At 40.3% G+C, this 27,244-nt stretch overlaps 1 protein-coding gene across 6 annotated transcripts in view; it reads right to left on the reverse strand.

Moving 5' to 3' along the window:
• ITPR2 (inositol 1,4,5-trisphosphate receptor type 2) overlaps positions 1-27,244 on the reverse strand; it is a 244,386-nt gene that overhangs the window by 131,742 nt on the left and 85,400 nt on the right. For 5 of the 6 annotated variants that reach the window (XM_071422550.1, XM_071422548.1, XM_071422547.1 and 2 more), the window contains 11 exons: positions 20,335-20,528; positions 17,901-18,033; positions 16,925-16,982; positions 15,230-15,395; positions 13,156-13,329; positions 8,426-8,515; positions 8,134-8,259; positions 6,938-7,060; positions 5,237-5,437; positions 1,597-1,848; positions 31-156 (listed from right to left, as the gene is read on the reverse strand). In XM_071422550.1, coding sequence (XP_071278651.1) covers positions 31-156; positions 1,597-1,848; positions 5,237-5,437; positions 6,938-7,060; positions 8,134-8,259; positions 8,426-8,515; positions 13,156-13,329; positions 15,230-15,395; positions 16,925-16,982; positions 17,901-18,033; positions 20,335-20,528 — 1,643 coding nt within the window. The remainder of the gene's footprint in view (positions 1-30; positions 157-1,596; positions 1,849-5,236; positions 5,438-6,937; positions 7,061-8,133; positions 8,260-8,425; positions 8,516-13,155; positions 13,330-15,229; positions 15,396-16,924; positions 16,983-17,900; positions 18,034-20,334; positions 20,529-27,244) is intronic. The other variant, XM_071422551.1, reaches the window with a different exon arrangement.

The raw sequence follows: 27,244 nt of genomic DNA on the forward strand, positions 1-27,244 counted from the left end.
CTGTAATATTTAACACCTGGTGAAGCTTACCCTTGCCATATCAACAAGGAAGTTCTCAAAAAGTTTCCAGATATGGTTACTGGCATAGATTTCTTTCATTTCCACTTCAGTGTCCACATAACAGTGGTTAACAAAATTAACATAGGCAATTTTCACCTGCAGGAACAGCAAAACCACAATCACTATGAAATGGAACAGTAAAAACAATTAATGTAATGTTTTCTATCTGCAAAAATACTGAACAATAAAGATGAATCTTCCATACTAACAAACATTCATAATCATAATAATGCACATGTTTGGTTCTGAAGATTTAGGGAGAAGCTGGGCAACACATGCCTTAATGTGTTTACTGAAAGACCACGGGAAGAAAAATGAAAAGGTTTTGCAAACCTTACTCTAATGACAAAACCCCCACAAGACAAAGCAGTAATGATTCTGGTATTTAACTGATATTAAGACCAGCAAGGCCTGGCTCCAAAGCCAGAGGCTGTCAGAATGCAGGACACTCTGCACTTGCCAGTTGACTGTGGTAGGTTGAAGCCTTGTGACAGGCTTGCCAAGTATAAAATGAGAAGTCTTTTGCAGAGCTGGGACTCAAGTCCCTGTATTTCCACAATCCTAATGCAGCACTTGCATTTGGGACCTAAATGGCAGAGAAAGGTTGTGGTGCACTGGGACTGCAGCAATGGCAGCACAAGCTTAGGAGGAGGACATGCCAGGACTCCTCTCTGGCATGACAAGTCTGCATGTGCACAGCATAAAAATGGATACCCAGTGCCCAAAAATGTATAGATTAAATATAAACATATGCAAATGCACTGAAAATTTCTTAGCACGGTCAAGGGAGATGAGATAGTTCCATATGTTTCTGCAGTGAAGGGAAAACTCAGATCAGACCTTTAGGTTTCTTTTGTTTGGGATTTTTTTTCTAATTATCATCTGTTGAAATTAATGTTAAGGGGAACTTTAGGGCAAAGCAAACATATTTCTTTTCAGCAATATGATCATTTGATCACAAGAGCAATTTTCATGGCACAGAGGGAGTTTTAACTCCTGCAAGCCCTAGTTCTGTTGCTTGAGCTCCATTTTCCCACCAGATACTATCACAGTCCTACTTCAGCATGACACATCCAGAATTGTGCCTTCATCTGCAGTGAATAAAAATATTTGCTGGACTGCAATTGAGTTTAATAAAATCAGACTTCACCCAAATTCCCACTGAGTTCAGCATGGACAGAATTTTATCTATCATTTCCAAGAAATTCAGGCAATGGCAAAACATTGCCTTAACCCAGCATTCAGCTGGGTCTTCACAGTTTCAGCCAGAAGTTAAAGTGCATTAAATTCTGACAGTGGCTGGACAAACCCAAAAGAAGGTGTCTGAAAAGCTGACAAACAACGCATTAAGGACAAGGAATGTTCTGTAGAATAAATACTGTCTATCCTTTCTCACTTATTCACCTTAAGAAGCACCACCCATTCCCAGCCCATTCTCTGTGCAAATATTCAACTCGTCAGTGCATTATAACAACAAAACATTGTCTGCTTTCTAAAAATGCTAAGTCTGCTTGCTCCTGCCATGAGGGATCTTACCTCAGGAATGCAGTCATCATGGGTCACTACCCTGACAATATCATCCAGGGGCAGCAGTGAATTGCACTTGATCTCTGTGTACACATTCTTGCCCTCGGTGCAGGCGGCCAGCAGCTCCACCAGAGTGATGTGATAGGCCAAGGGGCCACTCTCGTCGGCTCGGTCTCGCTCCGAACACATCATCTGCAGCAGCACTGGGAAGGATGCTCTGTCATTGTAGAATATCAGCACATCTTCACCACCATTTATCAGCTGAGAAAGAGAGCACAAGGTTCTGAGCACCCTGCACTGCAATCATTTTGGACTCAATGATTTTAAAGGTCTTTTGCAACCTAAATTATTCTATGATTTTCTTAGTTTCTTATTTTATCTCTAAGTATGTGAAGATTCTCTAGCTAAAACCCAAACAACAAAACAAAATTTACTCTGATATGGTTTGCCAAATGAACATGTCAAAACAATATCCAAGGCAAACTTCTGCTCTTATCAACATAAGTGCAAATCTGGAATAACTCACCAAGGAATGCACTAATGCAAGGCAAATTTGAGGCTTAACTTCTGTGTAGCTCTGTCTTTACCTAAGACAGCATGCCATCCTTATTATTCCTACCATGTCAATGTTTGTGTGAAGTTAATTAATTATCCTCACCTCCTGCTAGGAGGCCAGGATGCATTATTATCCCTGTTTCATAGATGAGCACTTGAGGTGCAGTGAGATTAAATCTTCCACACTGCCTCACACAAAAACCCTGTGGCTCACCCAGAATTGAACCCAACTTTTCCCCACCCTTGCTCAGTATTGGAAACAAAGGGAGATTCTTCCCACCCTGTGCAAATTTGGCAGGTAGGTCATGACTTTGTCAGTGACATGTCAGCACTTTCATTTAGCAGAAAACTGGTGTATGTGCTAAATGTTTGATTCTGCTACAAGTGCTCTGCTCAGGAGGATCCAGAGCGGTGCTGGATGCGGCAGCCCCATCTCAGCACATCTCACTGAAGAGCTTTGCTCTAATCCTGTTTGGAATCCTGTCTCCATCACTGTCCTTTGAAGCACAATCCAATCTCAGTGTGGGTGAAATAAGCTCCCACATACCCCTCCTAGTACAGAACAAACCCTGGCAGCTCAAAAATCACACTTATTTTGTGAGTTAGGCACTTGACCTATTCCAGTCCATATGTGACATGAAATCCCAGCTTATTCAATTCAAGGGTAGTCATAAAGGTTGCTGGAGCTGCTGAGAAATGGGAAAGCAGCAAGAACAGGAATTAAAATTAGTCTCCCAGAATGAAAAGTCAAGAAGCATTTCATTACACTTTCCAGGGTTTCAACACTTCAAATTTTGAATTCACAGCATTTCTGTTTGTGCTTTCCCTGTTTCTTGCTTATTTTTACTTTGACATTTGGCTGGAGTGAATTGTGAATTCAGTCTCTCCTGCAATTCCTATTTCTCATTTATCTTTGAGTTTCTACAGTATTTCTATACCAATGACTTTTCAGACATTTTCTAGACAATCCACAGTACAGAAAAAAATAATTTAAAGGGATGAGAGCTTAGGAAAAAACAACCCAGCAACATTTTCTGCTATGAAAGTATATTTTCAGGAAGTTTAGAATTCTATGGTAATATAATGAAGGCTGTCCAGTATTGGAGCAGCTGATGATACTGAGCAAAATATTACTCCAGAATACTACAGGTAATAGAAAACTCTGCTGCCACATTGATTCTGGCCCAAAGTAAACTCTGTTTTCTCTTCTGTAATAGTGTTTGCACTGATAACCTCAAAGTCTGCTTGTAATGAGAAAAAGTGCCCTAAGGAACCTTTCACGTTGGTAAACATCATTGCAGACATGGAGACCAAGGAGATGAGAACAAAGGAATCAGCCAGATTGGGGATGTCCAATGGATTTTATGACAGTATTCTCTTGCCATGGTGCTCCTTCATCTGCATGCACTTTCTAGAACATGTAAATATGAGGATTATCCCTCACTCCCAGTAAATGGGAATAAACTACAATGTACTTCCCGTGGGTGAAAGAAAACACAGGAGGAGCTGAGGCAAGCTGTAGAGTCATATTCTATCTTGTCTTGTGGTAAATTGTTTATGTGCCCCATCTGGAGGCACAGAAAAAGCTACAGCACTTGTTTAAGGTCACAAAGTACATCTCAGATGTCTGCAGAGAAACTGTCCCAACTCAGTGGCAAGTTCCAACCATTTGTTCCCTTTAGAGTGGATTGCCACTCAAGTACCATTCAAGTTTCACAATTAGCATCCTTTTCTAAGAAATCATAATTACTTACCTGTAATTTCCTACTTTTTGAAAAACAGATCATTATCTTACCCTATTTCATCAAAACAGGGTTGCTCCCTCCCCCCAGGAAATTCCTGCAGGACTTATGATGTGAATGCTGTATCCAAGTTCATTTGTACTTTTGTCATGGAGTTAGCTTGGAAATGTAATATGACAGTTAATCATTGTGCTGCTACAGGTCAATAGCAAAATATATTGAAATTGAGAAAATTCTGAAAATTTTGTTTAATTATTACAGAAAACCTCTGTAAGAGCCTTTGGTGGAAGCAGAAAAATCTAAAACCACAAAGGCACAAGAAGTGTTTGAATTATGTAAATCAAAGGCTTGTAATTGATATTGCATGTTAAAATACTTCAGTCAAATTGAAAAGGTTGAGGTGAATTTCATTAAAGGTTATCCATGTAGGCAGGAGTTTTATTTTCCTAATTAGAAGTTTTTCCTCTTGTTGCTGTGGAATAAAATTTCAGTGGGATTTCGTTTTGTTCATACCACAAAAAACTAAAATTTATCTCTTATTTCTTTGTGAAGATGCCTTTTAAAAAACCAAACCAAGCCAAAAAAAAAGCACTTTGTAAAGTAAATAAAAATGTTCCTTGGACTCTAATCCAACCATGACTTTTCACCATATTCAACTTTACCCACTTACTAATCTCAAGGAACTGTTAACATAATTACAGTTAAATGCACAAGTGTCTGCAAGTTGAAGACTTCATTTATCATGCTCACAATATATCAAATCCTAATTGCAGAGAAAGTCAATTACGTATTTTCCTAGGAAATTTATTGGCATAAAGATTTTTCCACAAACCACTTGGTTGAATGTACTGGATCCAGCTAGTTAAAGCTAAAGCAGCTCTACTGACCCTCACAGAAATGCTCTGAAATAAAACAAAACAAAAAAAAGGCAGAAACTAGGATCTAGAATTGCTACATGTTAAAAAAAAAAGGTCTACAACACTATTTAGACAAATCCATAGAGGTAAGAGCCTCTTGTATGGCAAACCCATGCCACAAGAGTGGGTAAAAGTGATCCTAAATTACATTACAGGAAAATGAAGGTTTATGTAACTCTCAGATTTCCATGCTACATCATCTACAAATAGACATCTCTGTATCACCATGCTAACACTCATGTTTTCTTTCTAGTAGTTATACAGATGGCCTTACAAAATTAGATCAAACTCCCGAAAACGTCTGCTAAAATATTCATTATTTGTGACGCCGCTTAAAATTCTAAAGTGAGGATGCCATTATATCTCATTGGTATCAAGAGCAGGAAAAACAGCCTCAAAATACTCAAGTGATTAACATGTGAAGCCTTTGCTTACCTCTGTCATTACCATGTCCTGGCACTTTTTCACGTATTTGCCATCTGCTTTCACGATGGTCTGCAGGAATCGCAGGTACTCCACGTGCCGGCCGTGGGTCTCGATGCAGTGCACAAAGTGCTGCACCACTCTCTCGCTGATCTCGTTGCACAGGAGGTAATTATTCATGAAGATGTGCCTCATGGTCTCAGCTTCCAGGAGCTGAACAGATCAAAAACAGCCTCATGAGCACAGCAGATCTGCTTTGAGACTGAGAGAGGCACGGGATTCTCAACTAGAGGAAGGCTCACTGCTAAAGAGAAACTGGAGAAATCCTTTTCAGTGATATCAGGGTCCAGCTTTCAGTTTTGAGGGGATTTCTCCACACTTCCCTATGAGTATAAACAGTCCTAAAATGGGCATAAACTAAACCTGTGTCCATGTGGAATGTGAACACACAAACACACACACACTACACTGCTAGAGTACTCTGCAGGGGCTTAGGAATATGAGACACCTGAGACCACCCTGGCCCCACTCACCATCAAACTTTGCAATGAGGCTACCAGATGAGATAATGAGCTGCTCTGGCTCTCTCTGGGGCTCACAGAGGACACATTTCCAGCAGGCAAATCCCTGCACATGCAGCCTGAGGTCTCAAAGACAATAATGTCTCTTTCCACACTAACTCCAAAAGAAGCCTAGGGCTGTGTATCTGTGAGCAGCATAGAATAAGAGGAACAGATCTGGAGCAAAAAGCGATTCTGCTGAGGACACAGCACCCAGACTTTGTGCATTCTTGGGGCTTTTGTCCTAGGTTGGTCCCTTGGACTAAAGGCTCCTGAGGGTCAGGTATGCTCCTAAAGTATACATGTCTGTTTAGCATCATCTAATAGGAATCCACATCCATTCTCCACAATGTGCACAAAAGCACAGTAACTGGGATGGATGATCAGGAAATCAACTTCAAAAGAACAGAAATACAAATGCAAGCTGGCTCCACACTTTGCACCCAAGTTAAGTGTCAGCATTGGATGTGATGGAATCCAGGCTCTGGTTCACACTGGGGTCAGCTCAGAGCTGCTCACTAATGTCACAAAAGAGAATAAATAAAAAACAATGGAACAAATGTTCCTAAAGTGCACAGGCCAGGGTCTGCAATTCTCATACTCACAATTCCTTCTAATAAAAGCATGTTTTGCTCATCACTGAGCAAGTGTCATTCTATATGAATATGTCTGTAAACACACACACAAATATATACAAAGGGATTGTGACAAAAAGGTGTATTGTAAAGACAATGATTAAATAGAAGGTCAGACTTTATATTAGTTGAATCAAATGAGAGCATCATCAACAAAAATGGGTGAGTCTGATTCTGTTGTTGCACAAGGTTTATGACAGCAGTCACAGTATCTTCTACCTTGATTTTACAGTCCATCAGTGAGTGAGTCAGGATGAATAAGATCAGAGTCAAGTTCAAGACAAGGATGTGACACATATACATAGATCTTTCCAGTAAACCCCCCAGGTTCCTTGGTTTTTGTTTTCCACTTTTAAAATGGCAACATTAAAGCCAATGACATAAAAAGCAACACTAAGGGAAATGAGAGAGGAGAGGGGAGGCATAATTTAGTGAAATTATTTGTTTAGCACTGGGATGTTTCAGCAAACCCAAATTTAATTCCAATTATCATATTCTATTTCAAATGAAATACTTACCCCTGGAGTTAAGAACAAGTTGAGATTTTTGTGGAGGAGAACTTGATTCTGAGGATTTCCTCGGCAGAAATTCTGAAGAAAAGTGTGGGCTAGATTCATAACTTCATTCATCTTTTCATCACTCTGCAGGAAGTAAGGACAAACAAAATCAGCTGGTTATACCTAAACATACTTGTTAAAACCACACAACATCAATTCAGCCAGGAATAAAAAAATTCTCCTGAGCCTTTATAGGGCAGGAATTCTCCCTCTGGCAAAAGTAACTAAAGCAGTTTCCTTCATAGTCCATTAGCTGCTGTACCTTACTCTAAATCAAATCATAGAGAATCATAGGTAGGAGCATAAAATCAAAGTAAGATTTCTTCTTGTGTGGCTATAATTTCCTAGCTTTAAAAAGTGCTAATGTGCTTGATTTAAAAGAAAGCAAAACAAACCAAAAATGTTGCTCTGCATTAGTTTTAAGCTTTGGCAAACATTTGGTTTTCTATAGCTACATCCAGAAACAGATGTATATGTGCATGTGTTCATACACATACACCCACACAAACATATCTCTAGTTTCATCCCCATTTTATATTCCTCTCATGTAGTATCCTAAGTATGATTTGATGAACCACCTGTATGGACAAGCACTGTTCTACTGATGACAGCTGAACCAGTGTAATATACCTGTAATATAACAGGTGTTATATTACAGGCAAAGGTTTTACCTCCTCTCAGTGATTCCTAGAAGATCTAGAAAGATGTGCTCTTTCAAAGCCTATCTAGTTCATTAGTTTGTATGCTTAATTTCACCAAATCAGTACCAAATAACTGTATCTTGTGAAAAAAAAATGGCACATGGACTTAGGTTAGAGATGTCCACCATAAAAAAGAAGTTATTTCAGATTTGATCTATGAAAGCTTTTGGTCCTGAGGTTTGCCTGCTTCAGGAATGAGTACAGGAATGACAGCACTGTGGCATCTAGGTACCCAAGGCAGTAAATATTAAATGTTAAATAAAACTGTGCAGGCAGCTATATTTAAACTGAGCCCAAACTCACTATTCTGAAGGTAGAAAATGACATCATCATTTCATGCTTGTACCACAGCTGACAATTCAGATTTTAAAAAATATTTCCATTGATACTTGGGCCTGTCGAGGCCTTTCCCTTCCTTGAGTTTGTGTTCTCTACCACTAAAATTAGGACAATAACCTTTTCATAGGGGATCTGCAGAAGGTCCAAGACTACCAAGTGGGCGCCCATATTTTTCAGTAAACGCTGTTGTTGATTCCGACATTTTTTATTCTGAACACAAAGTTTGCTGAGTCGAATCAAAATCTACAAATTAAAAAACAACAAACCAAACAAATGAATAAGCATGCAACCAAGAAAAGAAACCAGTCATGTCACACAAAACCAAACCAAGACATTTTATTTCAAAATAATTACTAAATCTACTAATCAAACAGGTATGTCAAGCAAGTTTCTTGGCAGATATACTAACCTCTTTAACAATATTGTAGTTATTGCTTTTAATGCTGTCTATCTGGGGTTTTTTGGTCCCATCCTGTATTGGGCTCAAAATGTTTGATTCCTGTAATAAAGAACACATGACAAGTGGAAATTTATTGCAATTTCCTCAACATGAATTAATTGTATTTAATAGCAGCAAGTGACAAAGTATTACAGCAGCTCATAAGGGATTGATATAACACAGATAATAAAGAAAGATTCGTTTATTCTTTATCCAGTGAGTGACAAGATTTACATTCAAGTCCTTCCTCTGATTCAAATTTCCAATGTAATTTGAGGCAATTATTCTATGTCTTCATGCTTCTCATCATTCTGAAGGAGTATGTCCCTAAATCAGAAATTATGTACACCAAGGAATTTAAATACTTCAAGGAGATGTACCAAAAGTGTATTTCAGTAGTGACCAAACATTCCAAGAATCTGTATTTACAGCTGGAAAGATTACAAAATCTGTGTATGTGAACACTAATAAGTCTGGAGAAAGAGCTTAAGACAACCTTTGCAGTTAAGCAGGTTGGAGTTCTTAAAAGGAACAAGCAGCATGTGGAAATTAGAGATGTTCCTCCCACAAAGGGGATGCTTCCGCCTGTATCTCTGGATGATGCAGGAAAAGATTTAAAAACAAATAGGAACCATATGTTAAACTGCACCATCAAGTCATGATGCTGTATGCTCTGGGCCCTGGCTCCTGGAAAGCCCCAGCTGGGTATGATAAATAAGAGAAATCAAGTCAGCAAGGAACTGCCAACACCCACGCACCTTTCCATGCATATCTCTCAATCAAAACATGGGACAACATGTACACAAATACTGCCACTAAGAATACTGGCAGTGTTGGGGGTTTTTCTGTCAGCTGTGGTAAGTCTTTCTTAACAGGAAACAAAAATAAATTGAAATATTTATTGGACTTCAGATGCTGATGCTATAAAGAACGAAGAAAAAAATCTAGCAGATCTTGAGACTGACTCACAGTATGACCACAAGGATGTAAACCAGTATAACAGCATTAAAAAAAAAGAAGAAACAGGTGCATTTCTGAGTTTCATTGTGTCCTCAAACTTCCTACTGTTTTAGAAAAGAGAAATACACTAAAACAAATATATGCATGCCAAGCTGAATGTTTGTATGTCCTGAAACCTCTCTCTGAACTTTCTTAGCTGATGGTGAAGTTCAGTAGTTCCATAAATCCCATCTGGTCCTAATTTCCAGTGAGGTAAGAACAGCTGCACCACTTGGCCATGGAAGCTGTTTATAAGAGTGTCAGCACTGCTGTTCAGTGCTGATCTATGTAACAACAGTGGATTTTATTTGGTTAGGTTTGTTAGTATGCAGACTGCTATCTCTCTAGCTGTTTGAATCAATACTTTGGGAGATGTTTCAGGCTTTTTGCTATAATTAACCACCCTCCTCCATTCTGGGATTGTGGGTTAACCAAGATTAATTTACCTGTTAGTTTTATCAGCATTCTTCCTTCATCAAAGTAGTTTTATAATCCATGTGAACTGTATGTCTTATCTGGAAGTACTGATGAGCATTAAACTGCTGAATCTATCCTTTCTTCTTACAAAATAAACAATTGTTTATTGAACCCATAAGAATATGCCAGGGATGTAGTTACCAAGAGATAATCACACCACTGGGATATCAAAGGCACTCAGTTGCAGATCTGGCCTCATTATGCCCCATGACAGACATTCCCTGTCACACTTTTCCACAGGGGACAGGCAAGCATAAAGATCTCAGGGAGAAAGGTTCTCACCTGAGCACCCCACTTTAAGGAAACTGTATTTTTTGGAAGAGACTACTCCCTCTACCCATAAAATTCCTGGAATGACACTGCATCAGTCTTAGATCCTTTCTTGCTAGCTGCCAGAGGAGACTCAGATTCCAGCATTCAGTCTGAGCAGTCTCCCTCATCCCAGCAGGACAGCAGTGCAAGGCACGTGTCAGTGTCCCCATGGCACAGCTCTGCCCTCCACAGGCTCCACCAGGGGAATGAGGGACACACTCAGAGAATTCTCAGTTCACAACCTCAACCTTTACGTGAAGTTTGTTCAAACATTCCCAGAACCAAAGCAAGGTGTCACAGACCAGAAAAGAAGGGAAGTAAGGGAACACCAGGTGCTTACAGGTGCTGAGTTTAGACCACTTGAAGCCCCACTGAACTTTCTCAGCAGATGGACAATATGAGGAATTCCCATAATGCCACTGCACTCTACTCCAGCTTCACCTTAAAGTCCTTTCACTGAGCCTGTTTCTTTTCCTCAGAGCTGCATTTCTGGTGCCACATCACCAAACATCCTCCAGGGACAAGACAATAAAAATCACACTTTCCATGGTCTGTAGTATCTACACAGACTCAGAACACCCTTCCTAGAGAGAACCAAGTGAACAGGTTTTATCTGATTTCCCCTTCTCAAGCAGGGCTCTTATGTGAGCTCAATTTCAGCATTTCTTCCTAACCCTATTGGTGTCTCATTTATGTCTGACATAACTCCAAGTACTCTTTCCAACTCTGATCTCCAGTCCCTATCCAGACAGTCCTGCATGGATGTAAGAAATCTGGATACTTTTATAAGAGTAAGGCCTTTTTTCTAGAAATCCTATTTCTGGAGTCATATGACTTTAAAAAATAAGAAAAAAAGGCTCACAGGTCATGACAGTAAAGTGAAAAACAATTACCTAGGAAGACTCAGGCAAAAAAAAATTGTATTTTTACTCTTATGTACACCTTTCAACAGGCTTCATGTGACAACAGAAGCCTGTTGAAAGGTTTAACAGAAGAGTGTTCTGGAATGTGATTTAAGTCCTTGTGCACACTTTAATGTTGTTTGGGAAAAATTCAACACAGGCAAATGAGGCATATTCCCTAAAGACCCAGAGGCTCATCCATCTCTGAATACCCAGTATCCATTCCAAGGAAGCATGGATCTCATGGGATTTTTGTCTGCTTAAAGCTAGCCACCTGCTTCACACATTGCAGATTGTGCCCAACATCACACCTCCTACATCTGATTTAAGACCTCAGAGAGAGTACTGACTACCTGATGTTACTTTTTTGCCAGGTAAAAACACCTCTTCACTGTTAAAGAAGAATTTAGCTGGGGAAAAAAAAAAAGATGGACAAGATTCTGAGCTATTGTAACCTGGCACAGCTCTCAGGGAATTACAGCAGATGATCTAGCCAGCAGATTACATATTACTGCTCTGATACAATAATCTCTCTGATCTGCCAGAGATAATGTTGTGCATCTACTGAAGCACTGCTAATCCAGACAGACCCACAGGTGCCTCATGGGAAAAAACCATTCAAAATATCCCATTGAGAGGTGCCTCTGTTTGAAACACATTGTTTTTCCCCCTTTTCCTGGAGTTTCCTTGCTATCAAGGTTACCCATAGGAATAAATTTCAATTTAAAAATGCAGTATTGCTAAAAAACTTTGTAATCCTGACACAATTCTATTTTCTGTTTCCCCATTACCTTTTCAATTCATTAAATGCCTAAAGGAACATTTTCTTTCCTACTTGAGCTGTGCTTGAGGAAAGAAGGAAGGAAATACCACATAAGCTTCAACTCCAGATTCCTCCCTAATTTTGACACCACTAAAGATGTGGTATCAGAACATCAGCTAAGCTAGATCAGAGAAAGGGTAGGACCTATACTGTTGCAGGAATTTGGGATTCTTTCCTGAAGGGTTGGATTTGCCCCTGCATGAAGCCACCAAAAATCTGCTTCCCCATCTAAAAGGCCACGTGTGTGTCACAGATATTTGCAAGCATCCTCTCTCTTCTCCATGGCTCCAGCTTTTTTTCCTAATGTGTGGCCTCCACAACACTGTTTAACCTCAACTTGGCTTTCTATTTCCCTGGGAGCTTCCTCACCCATCTTTCTTGGCTCCAGGAAAGAGAACAAGGAAAATGCTGTGTCAGAAATCACAGCTCTTCATCTCTCCCCACCTCCTCTGATGAAAAAGGAAAAGTGGGAATAAATATTGGTGGAAAAGCCTGCTCTATCTACTCTTATGGCACAAACCTCCATCACAGCAAGACTTTGTGTTTTCGTAAAAGCTCAGCTGGAGAAAAATGATTAAATGGTGACCTCACTTTGCACTGAAAAGCAAAATTTAAAAAATCCAAACAATGAAATCTTTAAAAAAGAGGTGTTCACAGTCCTAGATTCAAGTTCCACATCCAATCAGAGTATATCCTGAGAAAGTGGTATGACAAGGGCCAAAGAAACGAAAACATTAGTTCACCTACAAAATTTCAACATTCTTAGGTCAGTCTTGTGTGGTGAAGAGTGGAATTACTTGTGATGTTTGCAAACATGGATTTGACTGTGCTCATCTCCCTTGGCTACAGGACACTGTCTACTCCTCTTTTCGTCCATCAAGTCAATCCAACTGCCAGCACACAATTCCCAGATTATTTTCAGGGTGCTGCTGGACACTGTGGCTTGCACCCAGAAAGGAAGGCAGCTCTGTGACCTAAGAATTCAGTTCCTGAATGTATCAGGAGAGAATATTGAATACATTGATAACAGAAGTGTTATTTCCTTTTCTGTCAGTTCCTAAAGCTCAGCCAGAATACTTCACATTCTCACTTTGCCACTTTGCTTAACCAGACCACGATTTTGCAGTTGTTCATGAAACTACCTATCAGAATTGAAACAATTCCAACAGCAAAGGCTTTAAACCCACCTCCATTGGCTCTTCTCCCCCCTTGGTTTGACTGTCGCCCACCTCTCCACTCTCATAATTGCTGCTCTTCTCAACCCACAATTCAGATTTTTCTACAGTCAGACGTAGCTGGTCAAGATCAGCCTTGATTTGCTTGTAGTTATCCACATCTTGATTGGACACCAGCAACTGAACCTGGAAATGGAGAAAATTGTGAAGCTCTTACAGCAGTAGCACCAGCACTTATGGCTGGGTAATTTGCTTGATAGTTCCCATTCTAAGCCTCTTTCCAGGTGCCTTGTGCAACCTTCCCTTGCAATTCAAACATGGCACATGCAGGCTCTTAGTCCCCATTTATCAAAAACCTTTAGCAGAGCCAGAGGCTGTAGTTGCCCAAAACAGGATAGTTAAAACATTCACAACATCCTTCTTGAATACACTGCAAAACATTTTCAGCACAGGCAGATTTACAGGCTCTTGAGTTCTGTGCAGAGTGAGCTCTGATGCACTGATCATGAATCTCATGGCATTATAAAATACAGTTACACGCATATTAAAGCAATAGTTAGAAATACCTACTGCTTTAGCACTGTACTTGAGAAGGAAAAAAAAGGATGGTATGACAAGAGATCTGGGCATCCAAAGAAAAGTCAGAATGGCCAGCAATTTTAATGATCTCCTACACCACCATAATCAAATATTGAAAAATAACAGACTTTCATACTGTTAGGCCAGCTTAGAAAAACTTTTCTGAATATAGCTGACAAACTGACTTTCGGGTTCATGGAATTTCTCATCATCTGAGTGGTTGCCACTTATTAAGACTAATCTCATTTTTCCTTTTCCTGTACTGCTCAAATTATCTGGGTTCTTCACTGTTCTGTGTAGTTCTTGATTTAGCATGACCAACACATTTTCTTTCTTTCTAACGCTCTCTGTTCTCCCAAGATTATTAATCAAGACAATATGCCAAAAAACTATCAGCAATTTTTACAGTAAATTAATAAACACACTTAAGAAATCATACTCATATAAAAGATTAGGGTCACTGACAACACTGATGTTGTTTTTAAAACCACATTACATCCAGGCAAATGTTCACTATTTTGTAATATAAAGTTTTTGTCATAATAATCTCTTTGGCTTGGCAAAACCTTGCTATTTTACAGAATTTATGAATGCTGCTCAGTTGCAGGCATTCTTATTCCACGTGCTCTACAGTCTTTTTTGTTTATTTCTCCATTAGCCTTTTCCATCCTTCACAAAAACACATTAAGCAACTCAGTCCTTGCTTACCTGGGAATAACAGCTATTTATGCAACTAACCAGCACAGCCTAGCTTTAAATACCTGGTGGGAGGCCATTATGCTGCACAACAATAACATTAAACAAAAGCTTTTCAGGTCTTTATCATTCATCTGTTTGCACAGGAGAGGAACCTCCCTACCTTACATAACGATGAGACAACACACTACCCAGCTCCTGCAATAAGCATCAGATGTTCTTATCAACATATGTTAGAAAGGGTTATGTAACAGAGGCATCTCTGTCCTGCAGCCCCATGACATCAGATCTCCCTGTCCTAATCCACGGACACATGGAGCCTGCACATGCACTGCTACCAGAGGGACAGAATAAAAGCTGAAAACAGGCTTGGCTCTGTCCCTGCCTTCCTGCTATTTGGGCTGCATCAGGCAGGGGAGCCCCGTGCAAAGACACCTGAATTGGAATTAGTAGCACCAGGTGAATAACAAAATAACAATGCCCAGCCTAAGTGGCCCTGAAGACAAAGAAGTCTCACTGCTGACACGGGGACACTGCCTGCCAAATAGAGGCACTGGCTCTGTCCCTGAGGGATCCCTGTGAGAGGCTCACCACGGACCTACGCTTTCCCTGATGGATGCAGTGCCAGAAATAATTTCTGGGGGGCACAGAACTATAACCTATAGCAGCACATATGGCCAAAGAAGTCTGCTAATACTTGACCTCTGAGGAAATAACACTGTCATGCAACAAACAGCAATTTAAGTAGCAGAACAGCCTTTGGGAAGGCTCTGTATTCAGTTTCCTGGGATAACACTCAGCCCACCCATACCTGTTTGAATGCTTGCAGAACTTCTGCTCTCTGGCTGAAGTGCTTGAAGAGCAGGTGCAGAGCCCCTGAGAGCAATGGGGGGTAGTCGTGCATGATCAGGTGAATGAGGACCCGTAAAAAAGTTCTGCCCCCTTCATCATCAAGCTGAACTGCATTCTTCTCCTTTCTGCAACAGAAATGGGGAGAAAGGACCAAATAAAGTAAATAAGAAAAAATAAAAGCTCTTGAGATAAATATGCCTCTCTACACAATCTTCACTCAACAGAGGTCTTAAAATCAAATTAAATATGCTGCAGGAGGGAAATTATAAATATGACTTTAACATATTTTACAAGGACTTCTCTCCTACAGTTATTGCAGCAATCTTATAGCATAATGGACACCATGGAGCAGAAGTAAGTATCTACAAAATGTGTCAAACATTGTGATTAAAATCTGTATTGCAAAAGCATTCATTTATGTCATGGTTAAGTTGAGCCAGGTTCATCCCCATTCCAAATTAAATGAAGTAAACTGCATTTCCTCAGAGATTAATTTGACCCTTTCCTTTTCACTCCTTCCCTTTTCAGCTGCTATTAAAATTTCATTTAAGAAAAAATAAGATCAAAAATAGCAAGAATTGCCAAAAGCATCATATTTCTGGAATCATATTCATAATGTGGAACGGCAGAAAGCAGATTTACACTTAACATATCAAAGCAGAAATAATGTTTCCAAGAAACCATTCGGTCTCTCTGTTCATTTTAAAGATGCAGATGCCAAGGGCTGTGTGTTGTTTTACATTATGGGAGTTCAGGAGAGGCCTGGAGGCATTGCTTGTGCTGGTAAAGATTGAGAATGCATGAGGGACTGAGAGAGGAAAGATCACAGTGCCCACATTGCAGATCCTTCTCCTTAGCTCCAAGAAAAACTTTAAAGTCTACGGCCTTGTCTAAATGGAATTAATTTTTACTAGTGTAATTATAATTATACCCGTAAAATTAAACCAATATAGTGATAATGGTAATAACTCTCCAGTATGACTGTTTTCCATGGGTTACGTTTTTCTGTTCACAGCATAGCTGAAATCCCTTCCAGAACCCTGCAAGCATAAATTGTAATCTACAGGCCTCTGGTGGACCAGGAGATCATGGCAAGTGGTCCTCTCCTGATCTGAGGAGGCACAGGAGAGATTACTGCTGGCACAATGTTTCCAAGGACTTTGAACACCAAGTGCAATGACAAAGGTCATGCAATCTGTAAGAAACCCTGAGGGCCAACAGCAAGTTGCTGATCCAGGAAATTTGGGGCTGCAGCCATAAGACACACCAGAAAAAGAATGGCTTTTCAGCACCCATGTGAGGCATTATAAGATAAATAGAAAATTAATGTGGTTCAGCCCAACACACCTGTACACCATTCCCCAGCTGCCTTTGGGAGCACAACAAAAACTTTCTACCAACTCTCTTACAACTAAGAGGGTGCTCATAGCCAATCCCACAGCCATCCAGGCCAGCTGGGCTGTTTGCTTGATTGAAATCCAGGTCTTTCCTGGCACGTTTCTGTTCAAGTATGGCTTATGCAATTAACAAGCAGGCAAAGGAAGAGAAAGGGCTATAAAAATAAGCACAGAATAAACAGAGATTGGCCATGAGAAATATTGACATGAACAAAAAGATATATAAGTATACAGAGAGGTAAAACTTCAGAATGTACCTGCCAGCAAACATGGTTTCAGCCTGAGCTGCAATTTCATCTATGTCAGGAACAATTGCTAGGAAAAAAATCAGAAGAAAAATTTGAATTAAAAAAATAAAGAAAAGAAAAAAACAAAGAAAGCCAATGCTCATCATTTAATCTGCACAGCAAAATGGAGTTCTGTTCCTCTTTAAAGCAGATGGTATCAAGTAAAGGTCTAACTAGTCATTCCCCAACTACGCAAAATTTGCTTTCTGCAAGAGTAGCAGAGAACAAACAGGATATGGGGCAGAGGTAAATTGTGTATTACTGTTCCTGAGGAAGAGAACTGTAGTGATGGACCAAAGCCACAGGGTGCTAGGAACTGTACTAGTCACCAGCAGTGACCTACAAATGATGCAGATAGTCAAACTTTTACATTTTTTCTTACATTTTCTTCTTTTTTCTTGAGCCGACCCCAGCAAAGCATACACATGAACTTTAGAATATTTACCATAAATCCAGTTATTTGCCACACCATCATTTTGCTTTAGAATGGCTTTAATATAACTTATTACTTAAGACTTCAGCAGCCCTGTATTATACATATGCCCGCCTCCAACTAGAGCAATTCTCCCCTACCTGCAGGTATTCACACAGACCTTTTAGGCACTTGTGTGTGCAAGGGAGGGCTCCCTGGAAAGCCAAATGATTCCCATGTCACGTTCATCTCACTTAAACCTGTCCTCATCCACCCCCAAACACTATCCACTTACCACCATGCAGTGTTTTGGGAAGAGCACAGATAAAAGAACAAAATATCACAGTGGGGGAAAAGGAATCACTTTTTTGTTAGAGGAGGAGGACAGACCAGTAAAAAAAAATTGTGGAATTCCTTAAAATTTTTAATTTTTCACAAGTTTTTCAACTTGCAGTAGCCTGTGTCTTTCTGCTGCAGTTGAGCTCAGTGTTTGCAGTTGCCCACCCAGAATTGAAAGAAAATTGCAAGGTTTACCTGAAGCAGTCCCTGGTGTGTCAGGTGGGGATGATGTAGAGCAGTCAACATTTTCAGTGTTTTCCCCAAACTCTCTTTTATAGATAGACAGCATGTAGGATATTCTGTAGTCCAGTCTAACACTGAGAATAAACTACAAGAAAAAAAAAAGTGAAGTAAATTAATTTAAGTTTACTATGAAAAAACAATCCAATACATTCACCAGCTTTCTGTGATTTCTTTCTTTCCCCTGCCCATCCTGAGACATGTTGAACTCTGCCCTATGGATTGCTTGAGTACCACTGGGTGTGTGCAGGGGCTCCAACACACTGTCTTGTCCTCGCTGCCTGCAAGCCAGATCAGAACCTTCAAACCCACACTGACATCAACTATTTCATATTTCAGCTGGACTTCCAATGCCCCACAGAGTGGAATAGAGAGCAAGCACAACAGGCTCAAGGCTCACCTTCTCAGATATCTGAGAAATCCCTTTTTGTTCCTCAGCTGTGAAACTGGAAACTCATACAGGAAAAATCCTAATTCAGACCTGGAAATGCTGCTTTTATATTGGAATAGTGAGGAAAATAACTAGGCTGGAAGCACTAGCATCAAATTAAGGGCTGACACTTATACACATGGATGTTTCTTGCCCACAGGAAATGCAAGCATGTAATCAAACACCTTTAAGATTATTTAACATATTTTACAATCAGTGGGGATGAAAGACATATGCTGAGTTTCCAAGGCTGAGGTGACAGGTGATTTGAAAGGTGAGTTAGTAAATGGTGCCAACCTGTTTCTTTGATCTACAGCTAAAGTCAAATATGCTTCCCAGACCCACTGTAATGGGATTTCTCTATTTTGGTTCCATTATTAAGTTGCCCCAGAATTGTACAGGCAAGATTTTTAAAAATAAAAATTTCCCAAGTCCATGCATAGTCAACTAAGTCTATCAGACCATCTGTTTAATTCTGGCTGAGGGCAGAATAGAAATCATAAGTTAAACAGTCTTTACTTAAAGCAACAGGAAGATACGTTGAGAATTAAATTTCTACAAACTGAAATATTTCTGAGAATAGAACAGCTTTAATCACCATTGTATTTGCTTTGCATGTTAGTAAAATAAATCTAAAATATTCTTACTCACCGTTGAGGCTAATAACACAGTAATGAAAGGTAACATGATTGAAATTAATCCTTCCTCATTGCATTTTAAATGAAACTGAATTATTTTGTATTTCTTGTGGGCTAGGATCATATATATGCACATTTACTGGGATTCACCCAGCATATGACAACTCACTTATCTGAAGTAATTTGACCATGTGACCAATCCTTAACTACCAAACCACAGATTAAGTAAGAAATTAGGATTAAGTACTCTTCAATCCTGAGGGGTCTTGCAATGAATGTGCTGTGAAAAGGGAAAGGATGAGACAACATGTGATTCTCTCAGGGAATGCACAGGACAAGGTCCTGGAATCATCCTCCTAGGCATCCACCAGTAAAGCAGAACAGCATGGAGAGAAACTCAGTCATACAAACAAGGAAAATGAAAAGCAATACACATGATTTGTGTTATTTAGGTCATATAATTTTGTAACACTCTGTCTTTCACTGTAAGTTTAAAGTAAAGGAGGCCTAGAACCAAAGAATGCAGTATTGAGTATATTCTAACAATTGATAGCCTTTCACATGACAAGTAATTAGAGTCATCTAAATAATTTATGAGCAGTCAGAACAAATGGAATCCTTCAAAAGTGACATTGGTACCAACAAATCCAGAGAATTTATAGAAAACACCGAAACATTCCTTCAGGGCCCAAGCACTGCAGAAAGCAGGATTCGGTACACAGAGCAAGCGTGTGCCACTTCACTTATTAACAGCACCAAGTGAAAACTGCCTCTCAGGAGGCAGGCTGGTGTCACCCAGATTGTCATATCAGCTGGGAGAAAATCACAGCAGCCCACAGACTCTTCTCAGCCCAACAGCAGAAATCTGAAATGCATTAATTGCACCAAAAGTGTGCAGCCTCCCACAACTTCAGTGGGGCCAGGGCCAAATTCTGCCCTTTATCCAACTACTGCAACAGAGGGGTCAAATGCTTAAATCAAGCAACAACCCCAGTGTTAAGTGTGTGAAAGAAACTGGAAACAGACACACGGTGTTCAGGAAACATTAGTGAGGCAGATTAGAGGACAAGTTGTCTTTGCACAGTTACAGTGAGAAAGTTTCTGCAGCATCTTGTTCCTTCAAAAGTGAAACTGGTACAACAGGGTGAGGACCACAACTCTGCAATTGTTCACACAGAGGACTATCCTTCCTCATATCAAGGAGGTATTTCTCCAATAAACAGGGCAGTGAATAGTAAGAATGTGGGAAACACAACTGGCCACTGTGTGAGTACAGAACTGTGAAATAGCTGCTGTGTAATATACCACCCCTCATTATTACCTGCAAAATCTCAATGATTTTCAATTTGGTGTCCATTACAATCACATCTTCACTGTCTGCAGTGCTGGCTTGCTTGCTTGTGTGAATGCTTGGCTGTATGTCAGGGGTACTGATGGGAAACACAGACCCTCTGCTCAGCACCATTTGGGTCATCATCTCTCCTACTCCATGGATGGTCCTCATGACGTTGTTCCCTGTGCATTAAACAAAAACAGACACATTTCCTAGGACTAAAGCATGTTTACAATGCTATATATTACATTTACATCCATGTTGTCAAACCCCTTTCCAGTCTCAAATGGCATTTTGAAAAAGAAGCCCTCAGCTCCTGAGCTCATTCAAATTACCCAATTAGGCAAAAATTTTCTATGCTGATTTTTCCAAGATATCATTTCTTACAGGTCAACAGATGGTAAACATGCCAAAATATTTCCAGAGTTTGTAAACATGCTCAACAAATGATAAAAAGTAGAACTAAAGAAATCTCACCCATTCCTTTGCCTGAAGGTGCATTATCCACATCCAAGACAATTTCTTAAAGAGGTTTAACTTGTTTTTAAGAATATTTGCAAACTGAGTGTTGCATATCCAGTATTATAGAACATCCCTAGGCAAGCAATTCCAGTGCTTGACTATACTTATCATTAGAAAACTTTTATTGGTATTTTATTAATACCATCTATTGCTGCAATTTGGAGACACATGGGAAGAGTTTTAGATGTCATATTGAAGGAGAGTAAAGAGATGAGGTTGTGCCAGTCTGATCAATCTCATTGTGTGGTTCAAATGACAGGGCACAACCCAAACCCAACTGACACAACCAGCCAACCATCCCCCTTTAAAAAAAAAGTGCCAGGACAATGCCAGGCTTGAAGGCTGTCCTGAAGGTCAAGCTGGTATCTGTAATCACAGTGCCTTTTGTCAATTATTCATGAGGGAAAAAATATTTTACACTTATGTGGTAAAACCTTTATCCAGGTTGCAATGGTACACTGCAAAATCTACCGAGAAATACCATCTGTTCCCACAGATTATACTGGTCTTTGTAGTGAATTTTGATGGGAAAAGCATCTCAGTGAATCAGTGGCTTCCTTGCAAAGGTGGGACAAGAAAGTGTGAGAATATTGTGCTACCTACCTACATGAATCAGTTTCCTTTCTTGCAAGACACAGATAGTGAGGAATGGAAGAAAGGAAGGGAATGACAGCATCTCTTCACAGGAAGAATGCCAGGACCTAGGTTACACTAAAGGCAAAGAAAAGACTGAAGGAAATGTAGCTTTGCTGAGAGAAGCCTGAATAATTCTTGTCTGTCCTTTAGTACACTTTAATCACCATGCCACAGCCAAGCTTTACTCACATTGAAGAAACCCTCTTCCCAGATAATCTGCTGTAAAAGTCAAGGCTGGATTTTATTTTGTTGGCAAAATCCTCCTATTACTCCCTTCTTTCTTCAATCCAGATACAACTACAATGTGTATGGAAAGAGAATGCCTTTAGCCCTGACTTTAAAAGGGAAACACACAAAGAAGGTGCTTTTTCAAAGTGAATGAGGCAGATTTGTGTCAGGTTTGAGGTCCCATTCAGCATCTGGTTTGGTGTGCAATCACTCTGAATCAGTCTTTTAAAAATAATACTTCAAGTCTCTACAAAAGGAGGTGGGGGGGAGGGGAAATGTACTTCTGATTTTGCATGTTGTTAGGGGAAAAAAACCTAGAAGTCAAAATAAAGGCTGGATCCTCACATTAGGTTGGCACAGAAAGTTCTAACTGCTTACGCAGGCATAAAGCAAATAAATCCATCACAAATAGTCTCCATGACATAAAATGAAAATGGTGTGTTTTCCTTTCAAATCAAGTAAAACAGTGTGGGCATAACATGGGATGAATATCTCTCTCCCACTCCCCAACTCCTTTCTCCCAAAGTGCTAAACAAGTATTTGTATTGACCACCACCCACTACACCTGTGCAAAGCTACAGTACTACATGAAGGACCTTCAATCCTAAAGTACCTTCAGTTGAACCAACATTTTGTATCTTCTTCATCTTCAAACTATGAAAAAAATGAAATTCATTTCATTCTGTCCTTAATGCTGACACATAAGCCCACAAGACATGATGTAGCTTGGGCAGCTGCATCATGGCCTGCAACACCCCTGGCATACATCTCAGTTAAGAAATTATAATCTCTCAAAACATTGATTCAAAATCTCTTTTGCTCAGTTGGGCAGAGGGAAATATAAATAGAGGGCATTTGGAAAGCTCAGGAATTCTTTAAAAACAAACTTCAGTCAATGGGGTTAATGATAATGAAACCACTTAGGTCTAAGACAAGTCCAGAAGATATTCTTCTCAAAAACAAGACACAACTGCAGTTTGTCCAAAATAAGGAAGAAAAATTCCACTTCATCTTGAAAAGTTCCTGCTCACCCTTCAAGACTGAAATCTACTGGGTGTAAAGCTAACGAAAAAGTTAGTGTCTTTTGGACAAGACATCAGACAACATCTTGGGTGCACCTCAGTTCTTGGAGAAAGAAAGCTGGGATTTTGCCCAGACCATATCTTGCTTATTTCTCAGCTATTACTGGGGTGCTGCACAGGCATGGCAGGCAATGCAATTCAACTCCTTCAGTGAAAAAGGAATTAGTCACTGTCTCTGCATTTCAGGACAACCTCCATAAATGAGTAGGTCACTTTTTCCACCTCTAGGAAGGACACTGAGAGGCCTGCAATAGCAAAGACTCTGAGGCACTCAGCTAATGTGATACTGGAGCCCAGAAAAACATCTAGGAAATAAAAATAAATTAGGTGATTCCTGTCCCTTCCTCTTAGCCATAGAACACCAGTGCCCAAAGGTGGCACAAACCGGTGAGAGGCAGCTATGAAGCTGCTTCCCAATAGCATCAGTAACAAGGATAAACGCTCTGTCCACAGCTTTCCTTCACTATTGACCTTAATGCAAGTGATCTCAAAAGACAGAGGTGGGAAAGTGAAGGAGGATTAAGGAGGTATTTATTATCCTTGCCATTTCAAACAGCATTTCATTAATGCATAGGAAAGGATTTTAGTAAGAGAAAAGTCTACTTAGTCCAGTTCAGTATTTACAGCTGAAATGGGCAGTGATTCAATACTGCATTATTTCTGTCAATAACAGCAGGGAGACAAGGTGTCATCTTGGAAAACTTTTTAACCAACTGCCTGATGCTGACTATAATTTTCAGTTAATTCAGAGCAGGTTGAAGAGAACATTCCCAGAGTTAAAATGCTGCAGCAACTGGAGCAATTCAGCATTTCTTTTCAGGAAAGGTATCACAACAACTATGTTTTGCAGGGTGCTGATGAAATGCAACCCTCTCCAAGGAGCAGATAGCAGTCAAGCAGCACATTCATGGATAGCAGTGAAGCAGCTGATGTGTCTCAACTGAGAGGAGCTGCTCTGCTTTGTGAAAGAAGCCAGGGAGATCTTCCATGTACATAAGGAGTGGGAAGCAGCTTCTCTTCCAAAAGATCCCCCTGTAATTATCACTGGTGATACCCAGTGTTGCCTGTCCAGCCCTGGAAGCCTGGACCATGTTAAGCATGGATTAAATCTGTCAGTCACAAGCACGAGGGGCCAGCAGCAGTCTTGCTTGAAGGTGGTTATCCCAACAGGGAAGGGTGTGCTTCCCTGAGGTAAGGCATGCAGGAAGGTTACTGCAGCTTAAAAAGGGACTGGCTCTCTGTCAGCTAAGCTTGCAACAATGCAAGACAAAATACATTGGCTCAATAAAAGAGATTTAAGTTCTTAGTACATGTGCACACAATGACTAAAATAAGGGAGCTCTGATCTTAGTCACATCTCCAAAGTGCTTCCTGAATACCAATGACCAAGGAAAAATTAACTTACTGCCTCAGCTAGTTAACTGAGATAAATCAGGAGAGAGAGCAAGTAGATGTGAACCCTGATTACTCTTATGTGCACTTTGCTAGAGATAAGTGAAGAGAAGCTGAGCTGTGCCTCCATATGGTACTGCCACCCTTAACCTGCTGACCTCATCTCTGGCTGTTTTCTTTGGGGTCAAGGTACTAACATTTATATATGGCTGTGAAGCGTGGCAGGGAGAGAACAGTCCTTGCAATGTTGTGAGGTGCTAATGTGTGCAACCAACCACTTCTCTCAGCAGCAAACTGCGGCACAAGCACTCAGAGCCGTGACTGACCAACAGAGGAAAAGAACACAAGGAAATCTCCTTGAATCTTTTTCCATTTTTCCCTTCTTCTCTGTTCCCCCTTCTGCCAAGACAAGTCAGATGCCAAAAGCCTTCCATAGCAGTGGACCCATTAGAAATGTCTCCTATACAGTCTCAACAAGATTAGTCGATGGAAGAGTGAATGCACTATGCACAAGTGGTAATTTAAAGGAGCTGCAGATTGACAGACACTGAAGGAAGAGGAAAGAAGAGAATGCTTGTCATGTTTTGAATAGACAACTGTGCATCTCCTTTTCATTACTTTTTATTACAGTGATCACAACTTCCTAATGAGTATCAGTTTCTGTCACAAAACTGTAGCACATAATCTCATACAATTTGGCACGATTGACAACACAGCGGCCTCTCTGAGAAGAAAGGCTTTTCAGAGGAGTCAATTATGGGAAAAAAATAACAACCACCCAAGTAATCGAAACAGTGGATAATTTGACACTTCATTTTCTACATAAACATATTTTCTTGATAAGTCATTTACTGGTTGCAAAAATTCTAAAAGCAGAATATAAAAGTGAACAACAATCTGCTATGCAATACAGTATGGATGATAAGTGACAAAATACCATATTCACTAAGAAAAACAACTGCTGGAGGCAGCTGGCAATTCGTGCCTTTGCTTCCAATTGTTCCCAGCCCATTGCTATGGAGCATCCTCAGTTTGCTCTCCAGGATCCACAGAATTTTGGATATTTCACACACAGTGCAGAGAGCTGTGCAGAACCTGAGGGTGAACAGTCAGTGGAAGCCTCAAAGGCTGGCAGATCCCCCTTAGAGCCAGAGTCCTCTGAGTCCCCAGAGTCCTCGGCTACACAGAAATCTCCAAGATGCCAGGGAACCAACGTGCAGCCTTGTTTATTTAAAAATTACCTATAGGCACCTGATCTGGTCCCTAGTTGCCATGGGGGGAAGGAGTCTGCTCTTATTATCATTGCTGTTCAGTCCTCCTCAGAAGAAAGAAAAATGAAAGATGGCCTAGGGCTCAGTTTTGAAAACTGCTCAGCTATTTCTAGCTTGAACAGTTTCCCACAGTGCTCATCTCCCAACACAGAAATTTTAAAAGTGCCCATATTTTCAAAAGGATTTTAACACCCAGCAGCTTTCATTAGGGACTGGACCAGTTGGATGCTCAATGCTTCTGGAAATAAGTACCTAAAAGGGAGCTGCCACATGGAATCACAGACTGGTTTGGGTTGGAAAGGACCTTAAAGACCATCCAGTTCCAACCCCTTTGCCATGGGCAGGGACACCTGCCACCAGGCTTCTCAGAGCCCCATCCAGCTTTGCCTTGGAAAATTCCAGGGATGAGGCAGCCACGGCTTCTCTGGGCAACCTGTGCCAGGGCCTCACCACTCTCACAGGGAACAATTCTTCCTCATATCCCATCTCAACCTCCTCTCTGTCAGTGTGAAGCCATTGTCCTTGTCCTGTCTCTTCATGCCCTTGGAGTAAATAGTCTCTCTCCATCTTTCTTGTAGGTTCCCTTTAGGTACTGAAAGGTCTGATCAGATCTTCAAGAGATCTGTTAATGACTAGAAAAGACAAATGTATATGCATCCACTACCCCAGCAACCTTCATTAACCTGTCCATAAAAATCAAACATATTATTCAATCTTGCTTATAGAAAAAAGAGGAGGGAGGATGAAGCAACAAAGGGCTTTAGAAAATATGACAATTCTCACATGGTCTATGCAGTTATTAAGTCATAGCAACAACTCTCTGATGCCATCAAACCTAAGCATGCTTTTGATTAGGACACTGACACTTCAGTCAAAACCAGCACACAGGACCTTATCTCAACCCAGGTAGCAGTGCAGGTGCATTCAACCAGGTTTTGAGACAGTATTCACAACAGCCAAAACTCCAAATATCCTTGGCTTTGGGGATTTCAGTGATATTTACACTATTGCTCCACCAAAAGCTTCCCAAAGAAAGCTTTCATGCCATCTTAAGGCACATAACACGTCCAGTCCTCGGGGATCCTCCATCAGGGAACCACGTGTGCAGCAATGTCTAAATACCAAGGGCAAGATTGAGAATCCAATGGCAGCTTTAGCTCTACATTTCTTTGCTGATTTGGCTGCATTCCTTCATGCAATTTAATTTTTCTGCATGAAAAGTTACAGCCATTTTAAGAACATATAATAACAACACTTCACTACCTAAAGGAACACATTTTATTTCAAACTCTTTAGAGCTGTATATTATTTGCCAGAAGCATTAAAGCCTTACAGCTCTGCTTGTGAAAGAGGTATTAATTTTTACAGGTTTTCTACAGAATTTGTTCATAAAGACTTCAGAACCTACCATAAACAGGCCAAGAATCACACTTTATGTCTTCATTAAACCATTTTTCATTGCTCTATAACTAGCTGACCTCAGGTAAGGCTTACAGAAAACCTAATGCCTGGCATTAAGGACACATGGCGAGGTATCACTTCCATATTTTATAGTCCTCACAAGTAATGAAGCAAAACAAAGGAAAAAACTTACCTATGTGCCATGGATGTACATTTGCTCCCCAGCCCCTGAGTGAATCTGGCCACTCCAGCCTCCACCACAACATAGCCATAAACCTTCCTTTTTTATATACAAACTCTCAGCCGCCCAGCCATGGTGAAACTCCATCAAACTTCACCTTCTCCTGACATTCTGCAGGTTCTGGG

Source organism: Agelaius tricolor, unplaced genomic scaffold (genome assembly GCF_023055355.1).
Source record: "Agelaius tricolor isolate 1412-34295 unplaced genomic scaffold, bAgeTri1.0.p SCAF_3, whole genome shotgun sequence".
NCBI lineage: Eukaryota > Metazoa > Chordata > Aves > Passeriformes > Icteridae > Agelaius > Agelaius tricolor.